The sequence below is a fragment of the Bombyx mandarina genome, chromosome 24 (genome assembly GCF_030267445.1).
Source record: "Bombyx mandarina strain Sakado chromosome 24, ASM3026744v2".
Taxonomy (NCBI): Eukaryota; Metazoa; Arthropoda; class Insecta; order Lepidoptera; family Bombycidae; genus Bombyx; species Bombyx mandarina.
The window spans coordinates 9971401-9991958 of record NC_143230.1 but is presented as its reverse complement, the minus strand read 5'-3'; the positions used below and the strand labels follow the sequence as shown (position 1 = coordinate 9991958).

At 38.9% G+C, this 20558-nt stretch overlaps 2 protein-coding genes and 2 long non-coding RNA genes across 4 annotated transcripts in view; 3 read left to right on the top strand and 1 right to left on the bottom strand.

The window, feature by feature from the left end:
• LOC149500060 (uncharacterized) overlaps positions 1 to 20558 on the bottom strand; it is a 255500-nt gene that overhangs the window by 145737 nt on the left and 89205 nt on the right. The gene's annotated exons all lie outside the window — the stretch shown is intronic.
• Positions 945 to 6040, top strand: LOC114243458 (Tetratricopeptide repeat domain 1). The gene is made up of 4 exons (XM_028174964.2): positions 945 to 1286; positions 1974 to 2204; positions 3382 to 3538; positions 5745 to 6040. The coding sequence occupies exons 1-4, from the start codon at positions 1112 to 1114 to the stop codon at positions 6022 to 6024; spliced, it is 843 nt and encodes a 280-aa protein (XP_028030765.2). The 5' UTR covers positions 945 to 1111; the 3' UTR covers positions 6025 to 6040.
• LOC149500061 (uncharacterized) lies at positions 9711 to 11136 on the top strand. Its single transcript, XR_016325317.1, has 2 exons — positions 9711 to 10177; positions 11033 to 11136. It is a non-coding gene; the product is annotated as an uncharacterized LOC149500061 (long non-coding RNA).
• The window catches only part of LOC114243486 (transferrin), a 28531-nt gene continuing 25997 nt past the window's right edge, over positions 18025 to 20558 (top strand). The window contains exon 1 of the mRNA XM_089738007.1: positions 18025 to 18250. Coding sequence (XP_089594133.1) covers positions 18193 to 18250 — 58 coding nt within the window. The 5' untranslated portion in view covers positions 18025 to 18192. The remainder of the gene's footprint in view (positions 18251 to 20558) is intronic.

Sequence of the window (20558 nt, the reverse complement as noted above, 5' to 3'; positions counted from 1 at the left end):
CTACACGTCAAGGAAAACCTGAAATAGCCTCTCAAGGTTATAAGCATAGGTAGGAAAAAAAATTAATTAATGGGAAATTAAATAAATTAATTAAAACAATACTGCAGTCTTCCTACAGAAGAGTTTGTGCACTATCTAAATAAGCCGAGACAAAATTGGTTAAAATTGATTATAACGTTAAAATGACATTTTTACTAAATGTTTTCATGTTGCTTAAGATCTATAATAAGCTCAAAAAAATTATAAAATAAATAATAAGTAATATAAAAATAAGTAATATATTTGAATTTGAAGTCGTAGTGGCCTATGATAAGATAAGACGTCCGGTGCATTCGTATTAAGCAATGCATCGGTGTTCGAATCCCGCAGGCGGGTACCAATTTTTCTAATGAAGTACGTACTTAACAAATGTACACGATTGACTGCTAAAGTTAAATTTGTTAAAATTCAACACTGCAATTTGTTATTTTATTACTTACTTTTATTAATAGTATCATTTCATCCTATCCCTTCGAATTCCACAACCAGCTTTATATCATACGTTCTAGTTTATACTAGAATCCGGGGTATTATTTTTTAATTAAGTGTATTCTTTTGTTTGATAAATTCGATTCTTTAGTTTCAAATGCGTAATATTAGTGGCTTACTAACCACTTAGTGTCTCTGAAAGTACACACGTGTACGAAAATCAAATAAAACGAATTGAACAAATCAAAACCTACCAGTTAGCCAGAAGGTTGTTTTATCTTAATTAATCAAACACCGGCGGGGTTGTCTTATCATATCTAAGTTAGTTTCAATTGACTTGTTCCCTTTTACTTTTTAATGCAATAGACATGCCTTTTATTTTTCTATAGTGTATGGGCTGTATTCCCTTCGCTTATCTGATGACGAAAAAAACCTTTCAAACACAAAAATGTCGAATGTCAAATTTGAAAATAATTGACATTTTGACATTGATATTTCATACAAATCGAAAGCGGTTTTCGAGAGATTCTTTATAGTTTATCATTACATGAATTTGTTTTGAGCGAATACATGGTGATTAACATTTAAACAGTTAAAGAACTCGTCACAGGATATTTTAGCGTACGTTTTAATTATAATAACCATGTCTGATAGGCTTAAAAATACGTGCAAAACTTCCAATGAGGCTGTAATTAATGACATCACAAGGGATTTGGAAACATCGCTCAATACTAACGAAAATACCGAAGGATATGTCATTCAGCCCGGTACTAGTGACGAACAATGCTTTTCTACAGAAAAAAAGAAAAATCATACAGGTAATTACAATATTATTGTTACGTACGGTACGTAATATCGTTCGGGTGTTGTCACGTCAAAAATCTATCCGTGTCTCATAAAAAAAATTATACGATAGTCGCTCTGAGCATGATTTGAGTTGTATTGATTAAACTACAGACAGCCGACCATGAAAACTAATTAATAGAAAAAGATTGAAGGCTACAATTGTTAAATTCTGCTCACTGTTCACTTTTGAACATTTAATAAACTTATCGTCATCATAAGATAAAGCGGGCTGGGAAAACTACTGCTCATTAGGATCGGAGAGTTGGGTGTAGTCTTGTCAAAAATTTCTTTTATTCAGATTAATGTGGAGGTTTATGGCTTAGAACACTCGATTAGAATTTTTCAAAATAATTCTATTCTAATAGGCACATATACATAATACATTAACAGATGTGACATTGTAAATTCGACAGTGAAAATGAGGTGTATTTTCCTAGTACTTTGTTTTATTATTAATGAAACTGCATATGTGTGTATGTATGTTATATAATTCAGAATGGCAGGGCTGATTTTATTAGAAATGATCAGGATATCAACAGGACACCATCTGGCCTTCTAATCTTTATCTAACTCTGGTCTTCTTAATATTAGCAATCTTCATCAGCTCATTCTTTTCATGAAAACATAAAAATCATTTTTTTTTGTATAATTTATTGCAGAACTACCCAAAGATGCAGAATTCGAGGCTGACCATAACGCATCAGACAACGAAGATGACAAAGAAAGCGATACAGATTCTATAGATGAAGAACATCTAAAAGATGACGAGGTAGCACTAACAGATGACCAGAAAGCAGAAAGGCTGATAATGGCCGAGGAATTGAAACAGGCCGGAAACAATTCTTACAAATGTGGAGAGTATGAGAGAAGTGTAGAGAAATACACCGAAGGTTAGTGTTAGTAGTTAAAAAGAGATAGAGTCATAGTTGAAGTTAAGATTTTAGTAAAAATAGAGTTCTCCGTATTATTGTTTTTTAATAAATTGAAAATATTCTTCATTTTTATTAAATTGAAAAAGAGTCCTATGAGCTTACCTACATATTCAGTGAAGCTAGTCCAAATAAGTCTCAGTTTTTACCTTAGCACAATTTTTGCCCCACCCTTTCAAACCAAAACGCATTACTGTCTCACAGCCAAAATGGGCAGGGTGGTTGTACCCACCCGTGCGGACCCACAAGACGTCCTACCTACCAGTAATTACGCAAATTAAAATTTTTGCCCATTCGTTTTTTATTACACAACGGTATTCCTTCACCTTGGAAGTCATTCATAAACATTTAAAAAAAAAAAAAAAAAGTGTGCGCGTACTTATGTACGCACGTAAGAAGTTATACTTTATTTTTATTATAATTTTTTTTTTAATATTAAATAATTCATAATTAATATTTAACGTTAATAATTTATAATATTTAGTATGAATTAGATTAAATAATAATTTTGTCATTTATATTACTAAATAATACATACGGATAGTTAACCTCAATTGTATTGGAGCACTTACGAAGGTTGATGAGCACAGTTTTTTCACAAATATTTTCTAATATTAATTAGTATTGATTTAAATATTCAATTTAAATCACTTCTGATTATAATTCAGATGCACATATAAAATTCGCACTTGTATAATGAAAACAAAATGAAAACACGTCCACAAAGCATGTGGATAAATATTATAAATATAAATACACAGTGAACAGAGGCGGCGTGCGTGCCAACATGCGTCACTAACAGAGGTTCCATTTCTGTTTTGTTGGTAGCATTTTTTAGGAGTGTACATGCACGAAAGTTCACCTGCGGCTATATTCAGACTCGCCAAGTTACGTCGGTCGTATTGTAATGAGCGATTTAGTGGGCAACTTCATTTCTGTTAATTTTGTGTCACGGTGCGCGCGCATCGTAAAATTTCACCCTCATAAATTTTTCATAACGCGCCTAAAGAAGTATAACTTCAAAAAATTGCCTGCCTGGGGGATTCGAACGCTGATACAGTCGTATCGAAATACGTATGCACCGGGCGTCTTATCCTTTAGACCACGGCATCTTTGAAATACAATTTCACTATTTCAGGTTTGAGATTATGTCCTCTTCAATTCGACAAAGTACGTGCGATTCTATACTGCAACAGGAGTGCGGCTAGGATGAAATTGAAAAAGTATCAAAAGTCAATCAAGGACTGCACTAAAGCACTGGAACTCGATGACAAATATGTCAAAGCGTACTTAAGGTGAGATTGATAAAAAAAAGTATTGGAGTTGGAATGAATAATACATTGTGCATCATCCGGGGGAAAAGTAGGACATTTCCTCGCACGTGTAAAATCACAAACACGCGGGATGAGATGTCCTACTTTTTTCCCGCGGTGCACATACTATTTTATCTCCTACCAGGAGCTACTCATTAAAAAAAAAATTAACTGTTTTTTTTATTTTTAAATAAACTACTACTAATTGAATAAGAACTGTCTGATGAACTCATCTTTGTTTAATACTTCACTATTAAATTTTATTGCCTTTTGTTTATTTCACTTTTACACTAAACACAATTATTTATTTTGTACATTCTTCTTAAAAAGTAACAGTTAATGTGAAACCTTTCTAAGAAGTTTAATTCAGCTTAAGTAGCTTTTTGCATAATTGTGATTCGCTGCAATAATCATAGAATATAGTCTGGAGTACCCAAGTTATATTATTTTATGCTAAGCCTATTTCCAATTTCGGTACCCCAAACTTCTTGATTGAAACACTATAATCGTTTTTACCATCGCACGGTCCGCCACCGGAGTAGAGTTCATCCATACTACCTGGAGCCACTGCCACAGTGCGTTTCCAGAGGTCTTTTTTGCCACGTACCATCCGGCTTTGGAATGAGTTCCCCTCCACGGTGCTTCCCGAGCGCTATGACATGTTCTTCTTCAAACGAGGCTTGTGGAGAGTATTAAGCAGTAGGCAGCGGCTTGGCTCTGCTCCTGGCATTGCTGAAGTCCATGGGCGACGGTAACCACTTACCATCAGGTGGGCCGTACGCTCGTCTGCCTACAAAGGCAATAAAAAAACCCATTTAAAACAACTTCATGATAAATATTATTATTATAATTAGGAAATAAAGCTGCCCCGCATGGGAGGGGTGGCGCCGTGTCCTCGTCGCAAAAATAGGAAACGACTTGTCGTTGCCGAGTGTTGTGGCATCGATGCTCGGCGACGACGAGTCGTGGAAGGCGATGCTCGACTTCTGCGAGTGCACCATCTCGCAGGAGGCGGCGGGGCGCGTGATAGACGCGCAAGCTCGCCGCCGTCGGGCGGGGGCCAGGGAGGCGGATCTCGCCCAAGCCCTGGCCCTCTAAGGGTTTCGGGTCCCCTTCACATGTCGGTCTGGGGACCGGCGAAGGGGGCCTAAGAAGACGACGTGCAAGCTGCTCTGCACGCGTTTTACGCAAGAGCATCCGGGTGATGGAAGGCCGGCTATCCTCGACCCACGCTGGTTCTGACCCAGCGGGGTATTCCGTAGGATAACTCATTCTAACCGGCGCCATCTAGGCGGGCTCCGGATAGCCTGCAAACCGAGAGGGCTGGTGGTCGTGGCGCCGATGACCGCCAGTCCGGCGTCCCGAGGGGGAGGGTGATGGGAGAGATGTGCTCCGCACTAAACGCTTCACTTTCCCCCCTTTGCCTTTTCATGGGTTCTGTCTCATGCGAGGTTCGGACGCGGGTTGTTGAGCGACAGGAGGTTTTAGTCAGTTCGACTCCGACATGCCCCGCCCTTCATCCCAGGGGAGGGCGGAAGTCCGGCGATATCCTCCTGACCAAAAAAAAAAAAAAAGGAAATAAAGCATCCTTCTTTTTCTATCTTATAGGAAAACTAAACATTTTGATTAGAAACTGTTCAAATGGTAACAAAAAATACTCGGTACCGCTAAAAACAATTTAATTTATTATTAAATTATTATTTTTCGCAATTTTTACTTTCTCAAGATGTTGTTTAATTTATGATCTACATAGAAAAACATAAATTTGTAATACAGTCTGCATGTTTCTTTATGATTTTCACTCATTTCCGAGTAACAAAATAAGAACATTTATTTCGTCCAAAACTAATATTTTATAGGTTTTTTTGTATAAAAAAACTCTTATTAAACAAAAAACCAATCGGAAATTCAGAATCTGTCTAGATTTAGCTTGCTGTATTTAACATAATATGTCAAATATAAATATTATATTTTAAGACGATTATTTATTTATTTATTGCCTAGATGGGTGAGCTCACAGCCCACCTGGTGTTAAGTGGTTACTGGAGTATGTAACGGAATCTTTGAACATGATTTTGAGTCTGCACGGGTAGGTACCACCACCCTGCCTATTTCTACCGTGAAGCAGTAATGCGTTTCGGTTTGAAGGGTGGAAGATTTAATAAAATCAATATTTTTTTACCCACAGGCGTGCCTCGTCCAACGAGCTATTGGAAAAGTATCAAGACGCCTTGAGCGATTATGAGAAGGCTCTAGAATTGGATCCGTCTTTGGAGGAGACCAGAAAGGCCGTGGTCCGCCTGAAGCCGATCGTGGAAGCCAAGAATGAGGAGATGAAGAAGGAGATGCTGGGGAAACTGAAGGATCTGGGGAACATGATACTGAAGCCGTTCGGTCTGTCCACGGAGAACTTTAATATGGAACAGGACCCGGAGACGAAAGGATACAAAATTAATTTTAAGCAATAAAACCGTGTTGGATGTTTTTGTGTTTTTATTATTACTAGTGGTCGCCGCAGTAGTCGAAATTCGATTATAATTAAGCGGAATTATAAGTTTGAACATTATTATGGTTCTATCGTCAAAGACTTATTATACTTCTATAATGAAAGATTTTGCCAAGACTACACTATAGACAAATAATATTAAAGGCAAACAATATTAATCTATTCTCAATTTGACCACAGGCTTTAAACAATAACAAAAGTATGACATTAAACAAAGAGATATAATGTTGTGTCAAATACATAGTAGTCTGAGATTTTTTTTATTTTATTGATTTATTGTATTATTTATGCAAAAAAATATAGCATCCTGCACTGCCTCTCTATATTCTCTATAAGGGTGGCTAATTTCATACTCCTCCGTCCGCGCAATTTTCGTAAAAACGTACAAAGTTTTTGCTTCACGTATATTCACCCACCTTGAGATATAAGTTGTAAGGTCTCAGTATAGTTACAATAGCTACCCAAACCTTTCAAATCGAAACGTATTACTTCTTCACGGTAGAAACAGGCAGGATGGTGGTACCTACCATTGCGGACTCACAAAACGTCTTACCACCAGTAATTACGCAAATTATAATTTTGTGGATTTGTTTATTATTACACGATATTATTCCTTCACCGTGGAAGTCAATCGTGAACATTTGCTAAGTGTACGGATTTTATTAGAAAAATTGGTACCCGCCTGCGGGATTCGAACGCCGGTGCATCGCTACATACGAATGCACCGGACGTCTTATCCTTTAGGCCACGATGACTGTACAATGACTAACGAAGAATACTAGACAAGATACTATTCGGGGTCCGAATGTTTTTTTCTCCCATTTTTGTTTTCGGTATCCATAACACAGATGGTTAAGCTTAGCTTGAACTTTTAACAATTACATTATTGTTTAATAAGGCTTGTGACAGACAAACAGAGATCGTAGTGTAGCTTCGTGCTTCTGCGTGGATTATTTGCTTAATACCATGAAAACTTTCATGTTACGAATGAAATATTATAAAAAAAAACAGTCCACGTCATTTCAAATTCAGAAATTGTCAGTTAAATGTCTTTTTAATGTTTAAGAAATTTTAATTCAGTGTTATTTTCAAAACAAAATATTTACAAATTTATTTTGCTATGATGTTTATTTGAGAAGTTGTTTTATTTTGTAACAAATTTACAGAGGTAATGAAGTGATGTTTTATTCGTATGATATTGGATTTTATAGACTTTGTTTCGTGTTGGTACCGATTCTCGTACATAAAGAGACAGATCCCATCTACATCAAGCCAAGAGTCCTATACTACACTTCTGTAGACACAGTCCTCTGCAGCTCTGTATTGATCCCGAGCTGTTCTCGTACACAAACAGATACAGATCCGACCTACATCTAGCCGAGAGTCCTATACTACACTACTGTACACACAGTCCTTTGCAGCTCTGTACTAGTCTCTATGATTACTGAACTTATCCATAATGGCCATTCATTTTGTTGTTTTAGTTTACAATGGCAAAATGTCGACGGAGACGCAAGTGAGTGAATATTTATTATTTTATTTGTTTTTCATACCTTACTGTTCAGGATCAGTGTGCTTAGCGCGAGTTTTTTAACGTTCTCGATAGCGTAAAAGTTAACTCAAATTTGTATGGAGTTGGTACGTTTGCCGCTAGGGGCGCTGTTCTAACTGCATTCACAGAAGATCTTGAATGATAATAAATTTTATGGTCATACTAATAGCAAATTATAAATTATCATTACTTTTTTGTCTTATTTTGTTTACTCAAAGTATTTATTGTACATAAGGCAACGGATGTGCGCTTTTGTGTGCATTAATTCTGCAGCCAAAGGATCCAGTAATACAACAGAGATATTGACCTGTATCCTTGTGTTTGTTTGCACGGCAGTTTCCGACATCTTTTAGGAGCTGTTCGAAAACATCGAAGGTCATTCTCATCTTGTATGTAAACATATAAAAAACGAAAGTTTGCTTTCGTCTTGTGTTTTTTATTCTTGATGTATGTCGCAACGTCTCTTTCTCGTCGGATCTTCTTAGTGGGTCAAGTTTCCGATCCGGTGGTAGATTCTGCGAAGCACTGCTCTCGCTAGGGTGTGTTAGCATCACTCCGGTTTGAACCCCGTGAGCTCACCTACTAGTTAAGGTTACGCTTAAATAGCCTCTCAAGGCTGTCAGCTTAGGTATAAAAAAAAACCAATCTACTTATGCCGCTAATTAGACATGAGTTCTCGTGGATGGCGTAGCAACTTATTACTTATTAATAGACTTCGGTTAACTCAAAAAAGGCTAGTCAGTAAAAGGAAAATTAACTTCAAGAAAAACGTAGCTCATATATAAAGAGACAATTCCGGCATAGCTTCACCTAAAATCACTGGTAATTTATAAACATTTTTTTTGTTTTCTTGTCCACAGAATGTGCAAAACGTAAGCCAATGATGATTAAGCCTATTATAATTTTGGGATTGGCACACGAAGGAATTCGGATTACAAGCTTGTGATTGATACGAAGTGTTACTTGATGAAATTTGGGATATTGTCATACAGAAGATTAGAAGTCACAGCCTCTTATATCACGGCCCGTTGTCGGGTATCGAACCATGCGATTTAAAGGGGAATTAATTTAACTATATTATTTAAAATGTAGTTAGATGTAGATACTCCCACAGACACAGGCCACTGAGTTTCTCGCCGGATCTTCTCAGTGGGTCGCGTTTCCGATCCGGTGGTAGATTCTGCGAAGCACGGCTCTTACTTGGGCCAGTGTTAGCACCACTCCGATTTGAGCCCCGTGAGCTCATCTAACGTTAGGGTGAAGCTGATATAGCCTCTCAAGGCTATCAGCATAGGTAGGGGAATTTTTAATATTGGTTACTGGAGCCTCTAGACATAACTGTGTCTGTGCGTCTCCATCTATAAGGTGAAAGTCACAAATAAATAAATAAATAGCTGGGAAGAAATTACGTACGGTCATCCGTCTTCGATTTAGGGTTCCCTATATTATGGTTACCAGAGACTGACTCACTTATATACATCATTCTCCTGCCCTTCTCCCAGTTACTTGGGGTCGGCGCAATATATTTTCTCCTTCCACACTCCTCTATCTTAAACCATTTCTTCGCTCACTCCCCTCTTACACATATCGTCTTTCACCCAATCCATCCATTTCTTCTTAGGTCTACCTCTTCCTCTATATCCTTCCACTTTCATAGTTAACATTCTCTTACTAACCTCATTTTCATTTTTTTCATTTTTTTTTATTGCTTAGATAGCTGGATGAGCTTACAGCCTACCTGGTGCTAAGTGGTTACTGGAGCCCATAGACATCTACGACGCAAATGCGCCACCCATCTTGAGATATCAGTTCTAAAGTTTCCGTATAGTGACATCATAGTTATTCGTCTGATCACATGTCCATACCATCCCAAACGCACACTTCCCAGCTTCTCTGTCACAGGTGCCACTTTCTGAGACTTCCTCTAACATATTCATTGCGTATTCTATCCATTCTCGTTACTCCACACATCCATCGCAACATGCGCATCTTAACTTCTATTCTTTATGGACCTTACCGTATTTTAACGAGTTTGATAATATTTACACACTCAGTTAAAACAATATAACAAATGCGAAAAGTTATAAAAATGGCGAGCTTAACTCAACAATTGAGCTATCTACCAGCTAACCGTTCTTAAAGAGGGCGAGCTTTACATGGGTGGGTAGAAAAGTACAATCTAATCAATTTACTTATTGATACAGTACACAATAATAATAATAGTAACAATAATAAATAAAAACACTAATATATAATATATCAGACTATATACATACACAATTACACACATAAATAACATAAACATATACATACACGTATAAATATAATGAAATACATAAAATAAATACATATAAGTAATACTAAATCGATAGATAGTGCTCATTCTATCTGAAACTATCAGCATGTATGAGTTATTATTCTGTATGTCCGTATAAAGGCGCTGTCGCAGCCGAAGCGGTAGGTTCAAGCGATGCCGTTCGGGCGACCGTCGCTATCGAGTGAGGCAGGCGTGCTGTCGCAAGAGAAGGAGTGTCCGTTGCAGAAGCAGGAGTCGCAGACCACGGTACGTTGTGGTACTTGGGTTTAAAACGACCTAGAGCAGTGGGTAAGCTATTAGTTTAGGTTCAGCGCATCGCGTATATATCGGTGGTAGGGTGTCTTGTGAGTCTGCATTGATAGGTACCATCCGTTTTCTTCTGCCGTGAAGCAGTAATGCGTTTCGGTTTGAAAGCTTGGCCAGTCGTTGTAGTATAAAACTGAGTCTTAGAACTTATGTCTCAAGGTGGGTGTCCGCATATATGTTGTTGATGTCTATGGGCTCCAATAACCATTTAGCATCGTTAATTAGGGGTAGGCTCACGGGTGTATTTTGAGCTGACATGGCTAGGTGCCTATCGCTGCCTATTTCCGCTGAGAATTATTGACCTCATGCATTGAGATAGGCGGGTTAATTCACGCTGCCATGTATCCGGCAGCTTTCGTACTGTTAAAAGTGAGACCGCTTACAACTCATGTCTCAAGGTGGGTGGGGCGGCATATACGTTGTAGATGTCTATGGGTCTGTGGGTAAACACTTAACACCAGGTGAGCTTTGAGCTCTTCCACCCACGTAAGCAATAAAAATAAGCCACTTCCTACCTAATACCTTTTGATTGACCAAAATGAAATTTGTCACACGTGTGATTCTACGATCGCACTAAAAATTCTCAGTGGGCTCAGTGCGAGTTTTTAACGTTCTCGCTAGCGTAAAAGTTAACTCAAATTTGTATGGAGTTGGAACGTTTGCCTACGTTTACCGCTAGGGGCGCTGTTCCTACTCGATACAAATTTGAGTTAACTTTTGCGCTAACGAGAACGTTAAAAAACTCCGTCTCAAAGCTCACTGTACAGGTTTACGAGGTCGCTTTTGCGTTTCCAGATACCAGTGGCGGTGTCGGTCGCGGTCTGGCTCGTTCAAGCGGTGTCGGCACTGCGACCGCAAGTATCGTCTTAGGCGTCGCTCGCGCTGATCGCTTGCAGTCGGTTTGTAGCTTTATTAACTCAATTTGTTTGTTTGTTAACTTTAGTTTAGTAGTTTTATTTTTCCAACTGGGGAGGCAAAAGTATCACACTATACAGCCTAATCTTTTAATTTATATAGATATATATTTTTTATATGAAAAATGATAATATGAAGTGAAATGAAATGAAGTTGATTAACATGAAACATGGCATGAAATGAAATGAGATGATATGATATGGGATGAAATGTAATCTCAGTAAAATGGTGGTCATTTACTGAGATTTTTTCAATGGACTTTTTGGAGGATCCCGAAAAGTTACGTCCAGCGGCTTTGTTTCATTTTCCCACATTTGCGCACTTTCATAGATATTAAACAGCAGAAGAAACACTAAATAGACAAAACAAAACAAATCACACAACATCATTACTCGCGTTCCCGCCAAAAAGTCCGGATCAACTTGACAATTCGCAAGAGCCATAGATTATACAACTTAATATTTGGCAAGGGCGTCAAGGACTGGTGACGTCACAATCATTCTATAACTTCGCTCTAATATCCTGACCAGTATTGACAGGATGAACACAAGGACGAAATTAATGTTTAGTTCGGTTTTGGCTATTTAAGCGTGTATTTTTTTTGGTATTTAACTTTTTTTCTCTATTTTTTCCAGAAGTTTCTGTGCTGTCTTATGTACTTTGTGCGACTCGAAAACTGTTTGACAAATTGTGGGTGTCTAATAAATGACATTTGTATAATAATTGTCTTTAGTTTTTTTTTTAATTATTGTCGAAGGGAATAATCGCCAACACGGCTTTTGGCAAATGGACTTTTGTTGTGGCAATATTATGATATGTACGTCCTATCATATCCTCCCCATTCACTATTGGGAAGATCACTACTTTAGGCTCTCCAAATAATTGTATGAGCTGGCAGTGTAAGTTGGGGAACGGGCGAATGTGCAGACCGTTAAAAGAATTGGCTAAGTTTTGAAAAAGTTTTGGCTATGGAATGAGCTCCCCTCCACGGTGTTTCCCGAGCGCTATGATATGTCCTTCTTCAAACGAGGCTTGTGGAGAGTATTAAGTGGTAGGCAGCGGCTTGGCTCTGCCCCTGGCATTGCTGAAGTCCATGGGCGACGGTAACTACTCACCATCAGGTGGGCCGTATGCTCGTCTGCCTACAAGGGCAATAAAAAAAAAAAAAAACTAATACGCCATATTATTTAATGACTATTTATTTATAAACCAATGTGAAAAAGCTTTACATTTCTTTTGATTATCAATATAATTAGAGATTAGAAAACTCACACATGTCTCATCACCTTTCGCTCCTTCACGAGAGGTTTTGTCTCTTCTTTCTGTGTAAGCGTATGCTTCGCATTCATACAATAAGAACGGTCTGACTTATAGTCTCGTATGTCCGAATTTTGGCGTAAAAAATGTAATACCCCTCTTCGTATCGACTAGTCTTTTTATTTATTGCATAAAAGGGTGGACGAGCTCACAGCCCACCTGGTGTTGAGTGGTTACTGGAGCCCATAGACATCTACAACGTAAATGCGCCACCCACCTTGAGATATAAGTTCTAAGCTCTCAGTACTAGGCTGCACTAAAAGTATCGGGAATGGAATATTTCCACTGTTCCTGTCATATTAAAATCTTTTTAATTGAAAACTCCTTGGTTTTAAAAATCGAATACCATTTATTTATTTAAAAAAAGAGTTTAAAAAAAGAGAGTCTTGTCACGAGGTTTTGTCAAACTTGTTTAGTCGTTGAGAAAATGGAATTGACTCGAGAAAATTCAAGAGCGATGATTTATTATGACTTTCGAAGTGGTTTAACACAAAAACAGTGTGTTGACCGGATGATTTCTGCATTTGGTGATGAAGCCCCATCCAAAACCACAATTTATCGCTGGTTTGCTGAGTTTCAACGTGGACGTGTCAAGCTCAGTGATGATCCCCGTCAAGGTCGTCCAAAAACTGCAGTCACCCAAGAAAACGTTGATGCTGTGCGTAAGTTGATTGAGGAAGATCGACATGTGACATATCGCGAAATTCAGGCAACTTTAGACATTGGCATGAGTCAAATACAAATAATCTTGCATGAACAATTAGGTGTAAAAAAGTTGTTTTCCCGATGGATACCGCATTCGCTCTGTGAAGAGCAAAAAGCGGCTCGCGTTACTTGGTGCGTCAGAACTCTCGAAAGATTCCACGCAGGATCCTCAAATGCTGTATACAACATTGTATCAGGTGACGAATCTTGGATATACGCGTACGAACCCGAAACAAAAAACCAGACACGAGTTTGGGTGTTCGAAAATGAGTTAAAGCCAACAAAAATTGTTCGTTCACGGAGTGTTGCAAAAAAATGGTGGCCACGTTTGTCTCCAAAACCGGCCATGTTACGACTATTCCTCTTGAAAAAGAACGGGACAAAGAACGGTTAATGCAGAATGGTATGCTAGCATTTATTTGCCACAGGTCGTTTTTGAACTCCGTAAAGAGAACTGCAACCGCCGCATCATCCTCCATCAAGACAATGCGAGTTCTCACACCGCGCACAGAACAAAAGAGTTTTTAGAGCAAGAAAACATAGAATTATTAGATAATCCGCCGTACAGCCCCGACCTAAGCCCTAATGATTTCTATACTTTCCCTAAAATAAAGAATAAATTGCGTGGACAGAGATTTTCATCACCTGAAGAAGCTGTGGACGCCTACAAAACGGCCATTTTGGAGACCCCAACTTCCGAATGGAACGGTTGCTTCAATGATTGGTTCCATCGTATGGAAAAATGTGTCAAATTTCGCGGAGAATACTTCGAAGAGCAATAAATACATTTTTAAATAGTAATGTTGTGTCACTTCGTTAATTCCCGAAATTTTCAGTGCCGCCCTCGTATAGTTACAACGGCTACTTCAGACCGAAACGTATTACTGCTTCACGGCTGAAATAGGCAGGGTGGTGGTGCCTACCCGTGCGGACTCACAAGAGGTCGTACCACCAGTAAAAAAGTCGATACCTTTACGTCGCTAAATCGATAGTTATTCGCATTTACTGCACTATTCTTATTTTAATTTCCCTACCTATTCGCTGCCAAATGAACATTAAAAGCAAACTATTTAATACTTGCATACTACCAGTTCTCATGTACGGCAGTCAAACATGGGATTTATCACAAAACACGATTAGCAAGCTTGCATCATGCCAACGCGTAATGGAGAGGAGCATGATGAACGTGAAAAAGTCAGACCGACTGAGTAACCGTAATAACAAGCAAAACAAAGGTAATAGATATAGGGTGCAAAATTAGGAGCTTAAATGGCGTTGGGCAGGGTACATGGTTAGAGGTAGATATGGTTGGAGCAAAATTGTCACACAATGGTATCCTAGAGAAAGTAAAAGGAAAAAAGGTAGACCGCAAAAAAGATGGGATGACGACATAAGACAAGTGGCAGGCGTCACATGGAACAGAGTGGCTCAAGAAAGACATGAGTGGAAAAGGTTGGAGGAGGCCTTTGTCGATTGGCAAACAGATCTGCAGAAAATAAGAAAAATTCAAATAATAGGCTAGATTAAGGTTTAAATAAAATTTAAGTATTCTATATATTATATTTAATTTTAATCATATAATTGTAATATGGATCTGAATAAAAGGCTAAAAAAAAAACTTATTCGCGGGTAGCCTAAGTCAGCTAAGGTAGCCTAGTAAGTAAAGTAAGCCTAAGGTAGCGCTATGCCAGCTACGCGCGGACGGGCATCGCACGAGAATACGGGCCACGCTGCGTACTTAAAATGGCGGTAGTGATTGGCGGGAAAAAATCAAACGTCATTGCAGATATAAATGAAATGTCCAATTTCCGCTGAAGCTATTATTCATAAGCCGGTCATTTTTGAAATATCCGTATTATTCATAACGTGTTTAAGGTGAAGCATCACGAATTTACTTTGTATTGAAACGGATAAATGTTAACCGAAATCAATAGAGCCGCGACGATTGTGTTTTTCTGTATCTATGTGAACGATTTTAGGTTGGATTCCTTTCGAATGAGTGTTCGTTGCGTGTCTTGGTTATTTGGAGGTTTAGTAGTATGAATTTAAGGTGACAATGTTGTGTTTTTTTAATTAGACACAAGTATTGCGGCATCATTGAGCTGGATGAGAGAAGTTGAAGATCATGATCGGTGGCGAGTAATCGGAGAGGCATATGTCCAGCAGTGGACTGCTATACACTGATGATGATGATGATGATGAAGATTGCGGCATCATAGGTTCCAAAAAGAAGTGAATTTTTTTTATCAAGCTTTTGGATGGTTGAGTTTACGACCAAGCTGGTTTTAAAATAAGTGGTTACCGGAGCTTATCATAATAGTTTATTTGTCTGCGAAAAATTAATGTAATTTAAATTCCGAGTCAGTTCCCAGGCGTGATTATACTATTTTGAATGAAGGATTATATGAAGGATATGAGGATGAATATATGATTGAAGGATTACTGATGGTCCTGAGGCCTTTCCAGTTTCACCAGGACAGGTGGGCGAACAAGGGCTCAGCCAGGAGGAGTGGGATTAGCTAACAGATGCCCGAGCGCCTCCGAAGGAGACCTATACGAGAGCAGCTGCTTCGCGAATGAATCTACTACCGGATCGGAATCGCTACCCGCTGAGAAGATCCGGCGAGAACCTCAGCGGGCTGATGTTTAGTTTGACGAGTACGGTTACCGGGGTCCCTAAGCCGGCTCCTAATGTTAGAGCTGAAAGCGTCTAATGTAAAGGTTATTGAATCTGATGGATCCGTAAGGACGTGTCTAGAACGTCGACGGTGACTGGCTCCTGCATGATCAGGATACGGGGAGTAGTCAGCCGCGGCAACGATAAGACAATTATCATGACGCATAGTCTTATCGAAGTAACGTTCCGACGCTGACTTCAAGTGTTTCCGGTCTAATGTCCCGGTTCTAATGTCTTTATGGCTAGAATTCGATCTTCTCAGCTCACTCAGATTGTTTTCGGAACCAATCATATCGATTCTGCCGGTGAAAAGCAGACTCAATGAATGAATTATGGTCACACTAGTTTCAAAGTAGGGTATGATTTCACGGAGTACGTTCTTATCAGTCGATATCGGATCGATATTCATTCCGAGAATGATAAGATATTAGTGGACACGGCGGCGGACGAGTTTTTAAGTTTAGCCCAATGATTTTTTGTGTTCGGAAGACAGCTGAATGATAGTTCTAGTTTTCAATCGCATTAAGTTCAAGGACTGCCCTTACGAATATTGTGACGAACTGTCATCAGAGCTCTTCTTTTGCCCTACTTATTCGCTGGTAGCTTAACGGGCTGTTTCAGCTTCATCCGGACGGGTAGGTGAGCTCACGGGCTGAGAAAGTTTGCTAATACTGGCTCTAGCAAGATTTTTTATTGTTTAGATGGGTGGACGAGCTCATAGCTAGTGTTAAGTGATTAGTGGAGCCCATAGACATCTACAACGTAAATGCCGCAACCCACCTTGTTGTTGTAAGGCCTCAGTATAGTTACAACGACTGCCCCACTCTTCAAACCGAAGCGCGTTCCTGCTTCACGGTAAAAATAGTCAGGGAGGTGGTACTTACCCGTGCGGACTCACAAGAGGTCCTACCACCAGTAAGAGCAGTGCTTCGCAGAATCTACCACCGGATTGGAATCGCGTCCCAAGTCAAGACGATCGGGCGAGAAACTCAGTGGGCCGTGTCTATCGGTTAGTTCGCTGGAGAAGGTTGTCCGGTGCTTGAAGACCCTATAAGCCCTGACAGTGATTCGACAAGACATATTTCGGGTTGGACATGTCCGTGGTCTTAATTATGACTTAGAATCAGTTGAACAGTGACGATAACCGTGTCTAACCAAAGGTTGTTCGAGAAAGATCCTATTTTTTCATTTTTATTTATTTATTGCACGGCTCACCTGATGTCAAGTGGTTACCGGAGTCCGTAGGCATCTACAATGTAAATGCCGCAACCCACCTTGAGATATGAGTTCTAAGGTCTCAGTATAGTTACAACGGCTGCCCCACCTTCCAAACTGAAATGCATTACTGCTTTACGGCAGAAATAAGTAGGGTGGTGGTGCCTACCCGTGCGAACTCACAAGCGGACGTTCTACTATGATTAATAACGTCTCTTGATCAGTCTCCTTTAACCTGTGGGCCGCACGGCTGGGCAACACGACCTGGGCCTCGAATTAATCCGGAAACACATGAAATCAGCGTCGGAACGGTACTTCGATAAGGATATGCGTCATGATAATCGCCTTATCGTTGCCGCCGCTGACTGCTCTCCAAACCAGTCACCGTTGACGCCCTAGATACGTCCTTACAAATACATCAGGTCCAATAACCCTTACAATAGAAGCCTTTAGCTCTAACACTAGGAGTAGGGACCCCGGTAACCGTACTCGTGGAACTCGGCAAAGATTTCGACGTGCAACCTAACCCATGCATCTGCCTGCCGAGGTTCTCGCCGGATCTTCTCAGCGAGTCGCGATTCCGATCCGGTAGTAGATTTATTCGCGAAGCAGTTGGTCTTGAGTTGTTAGGTCTTTTGGAGGCGCTTGAGTAGCTGTTAGCTAATCCCACCCCTCCTGGCTGAGCCCTTGCTCGCCCATCTGTTCTGGTGAAACTGAAAAGGGCACCAGTAATCCGTCAATCATAAAAAAAATGGGCCCATTAGCTCACCTACCGGTCCGGGCGTAGTTGGAATAGCCTAGCGAGTAGGTATGGAAAAAAAAAACTGCTATGTTCCGTTAGCTCAGTTTATTTAGCGCTCGACTCGTTATCGCAGCGATGTACAATCATTATATCACCACTATATACCTTAACGTTGAATTTCGAAATGTTTGATAAGATACGATAGATATACAGGCGAATTTCCGAGGCGTATTCGAGTCACATTAACCTATACTGTTGGACGCTTCAGTCCAAAATTTTCAGTGCGTCGGGCGTGGTCGGCTATTCAAGGACTCATTGAAGTCCTTTAAACATTTAAATAGTTTGTTTTCTTTTTGAGGAAATTCTTGAACAGTGCCTGTGAGAATGTTCGCGAAGCTTCTCATTTTATCCCTCGTGTTCGGCGCTAGCCGTGCCCAAAGTCGTAAGTGGTATTCATAATAATATTATTATGTAATTTTGTTAATCTTTATTAATAAACTAGCGGACCGCGCCGGCTCCGCTCGGGTCTTTAACAAAAATTTCAACGATATTTGAGGTTGTTTTATTTTTTTAAATAAAAGAACACTCATTGCGGCATAACTATAATAGTTAGACATATGATGTCGCGACACTTTTTGTAAATAATAATGTGTTCTACAAAGTCGTAGTAGGTACATTATTTTATTCTATCATCAATCGTTTTCGCAGGGCACGCGATGTAAAGAATATTTAAGTAATTTTTTTTTAACCTTGGATTGCATTATTGGAGTTTTAGTAAGGATCCCTATTTTTTTTCTAAAAATATTATAGTCCATGTCACTCGGGAATAGTGTAGCTTCTAAACAGTGAAAGAATTTTTCAAATCGGTACAGTAGTTTCGGAGTCTATTGAATACAAACAAACAAACAAATTTTTCCTCTTTATAATATTAGTATAGCTAAATCAAATCAAAATAATTTAACATAAATCAATATTCACACAGTAGAACAAATCTTCCAATGCGCTAGAAGAAGGCACAGTTCCCAAGATACTGGCTGCGTAAATGTTAGACAGTCAGACTCACTCTCTGTGCAAAGTACCAGCCAGCCTTAGCATCACGTGTAGCCTCCCTCAAGCGTTTAGAGATATCTGATAATATTATGTAATTAATTAGGGATTGTCAATACACCTATGAACCTACGTCGTGGCCTAAAGGATAAGACGTCCGGTGCATACGTGTTGAGGCGATGCAACGGTGTTCGAATCTCAGGCAGGTACCAATTTTTCTAATGAAATACGTACTCAACAAATGTTCACGATTGACTTCCACGGTGAAGGAATAACATCGTCTAATAAAAATCAAAAAAAAACAACGTGTTAGAAAATACCCCGTAAAAAATATAATTACTTAATTTATCAAAGCCGAAGATTTTGTCAACCCTAGTAAGCTGTCATATCAAGGAACCAGATTATTTAATAGAAAGGCCTACGTAGCGTAGGTACCTAATTTTTTCCTATTAATTGTCTACTTCTTCTTATTTATATTTTGGCTCCGGGGCGGTTTGTGCATTAGCCAGTGTCAAGTAATAAGATTTTTATAATATGCCGTTTTAATTATTTACAGTTTATAAATAATAATAAACTAAGGAAACTAGTCGCTACATAACATAAATGATTAAAAACGAATAAAATTTACAAATGAAATGATATGTGATGAAATAAAATCTCAGTAAAATGGTGGTCATTTACTGAGATTTTCAGTGGACTTTTTGGAGGATCACGAGAAGCTACGTCCAGCGGCTTTGTTTCATTTTCCCACATTTGTGTACTTTCACAGATTCTAAACAGTTAATAAACCACCGTTATTACATACTCAAATCTGAAGAAACACTAAATAGACAAAATAAAACAAATAAAACAAATCACACAACTTCGCTCCTAGCGTTCCCGCCAAAAAGTCCAAATTGTCTACTTTAATAGTTTTTCTCTTTTTCATTCATAAATGTTTGCTACCTCAATACAAGGAGGTCATTATTGTCAAGTACTGGCTTCAAAAAATGTCAAGTTGGAAAAAAATATATAACTATGTTGTCAATTTCAAATCTAATCGTTAATCCTACAACGGTTTGGAATTTTTTTTTCTAAAATTATTTGGAAACATAACGATGGTTTCTAATTTGGAATATTACGATTTTTTTATTGCCCTTGTAGGCAGACGAGCATACGGCCCACCTGATGGTAAGAGGTTACCGTCGCCCATGGGCGTCAGCAATGCCAGGGGCAGAGCCAAGCCGTTGCCTACGATATGATGTTATGCGTAGGCCATGCAAGATATCAATTTAAATCGTGCTCGCGAACTCTATCGGCAATGATTTATCGATGGTAGACATTGAGTTAAACAAATATATACTAATATTATAAAGCTGAAGAGTTTGTTTCTTTGAACGCGGTAATCTAAGGAACGAATGGTCCGATTTGAAAAATTCTTTCAGTGTTAGATAGGGCATCTCAATAAATGGGCATTTATTGAGGAAAGCTATAGGCTATATAGCATCACTCTAAGACCAAAACAAGTGGAGCACCAATAAAAATGTTTCAAAATAGGGTTTAAATAGCTCCTTAACATTCTATAATTCAAAAATATTTTCACTTTCTACTTAAATGAAGTGAAGGTAAAATTTAGCGTTATGCCAAAGTAACTATTCCAAATCAAATAATATCAAATCAAAAAATTTTATTCAACACTAGCTGACCCGGCAGACTTCGTAGTG

Coding starts and splice junctions, on each gene's coding strand:
- LOC114243458 (XM_028174964.2), top strand. CDS start 1,112: ATGTCTGATAGGCTTAAAAATACGTGCAAAACTTCCAATGAGGCTGTA. Junction 2,205..3,381: donor TGTAGAGAAATACACCGAAG/GTTAGTGTTAGT, acceptor TCACTATTTCAG/GTTTGAGATTATGTCCTCTT. Junction 3,539..5,744: donor TATGTCAAAGCGTACTTAAG/GTGAGATTGATA, acceptor TTTTACCCACAG/GCGTGCCTCGTCCAACGAGC.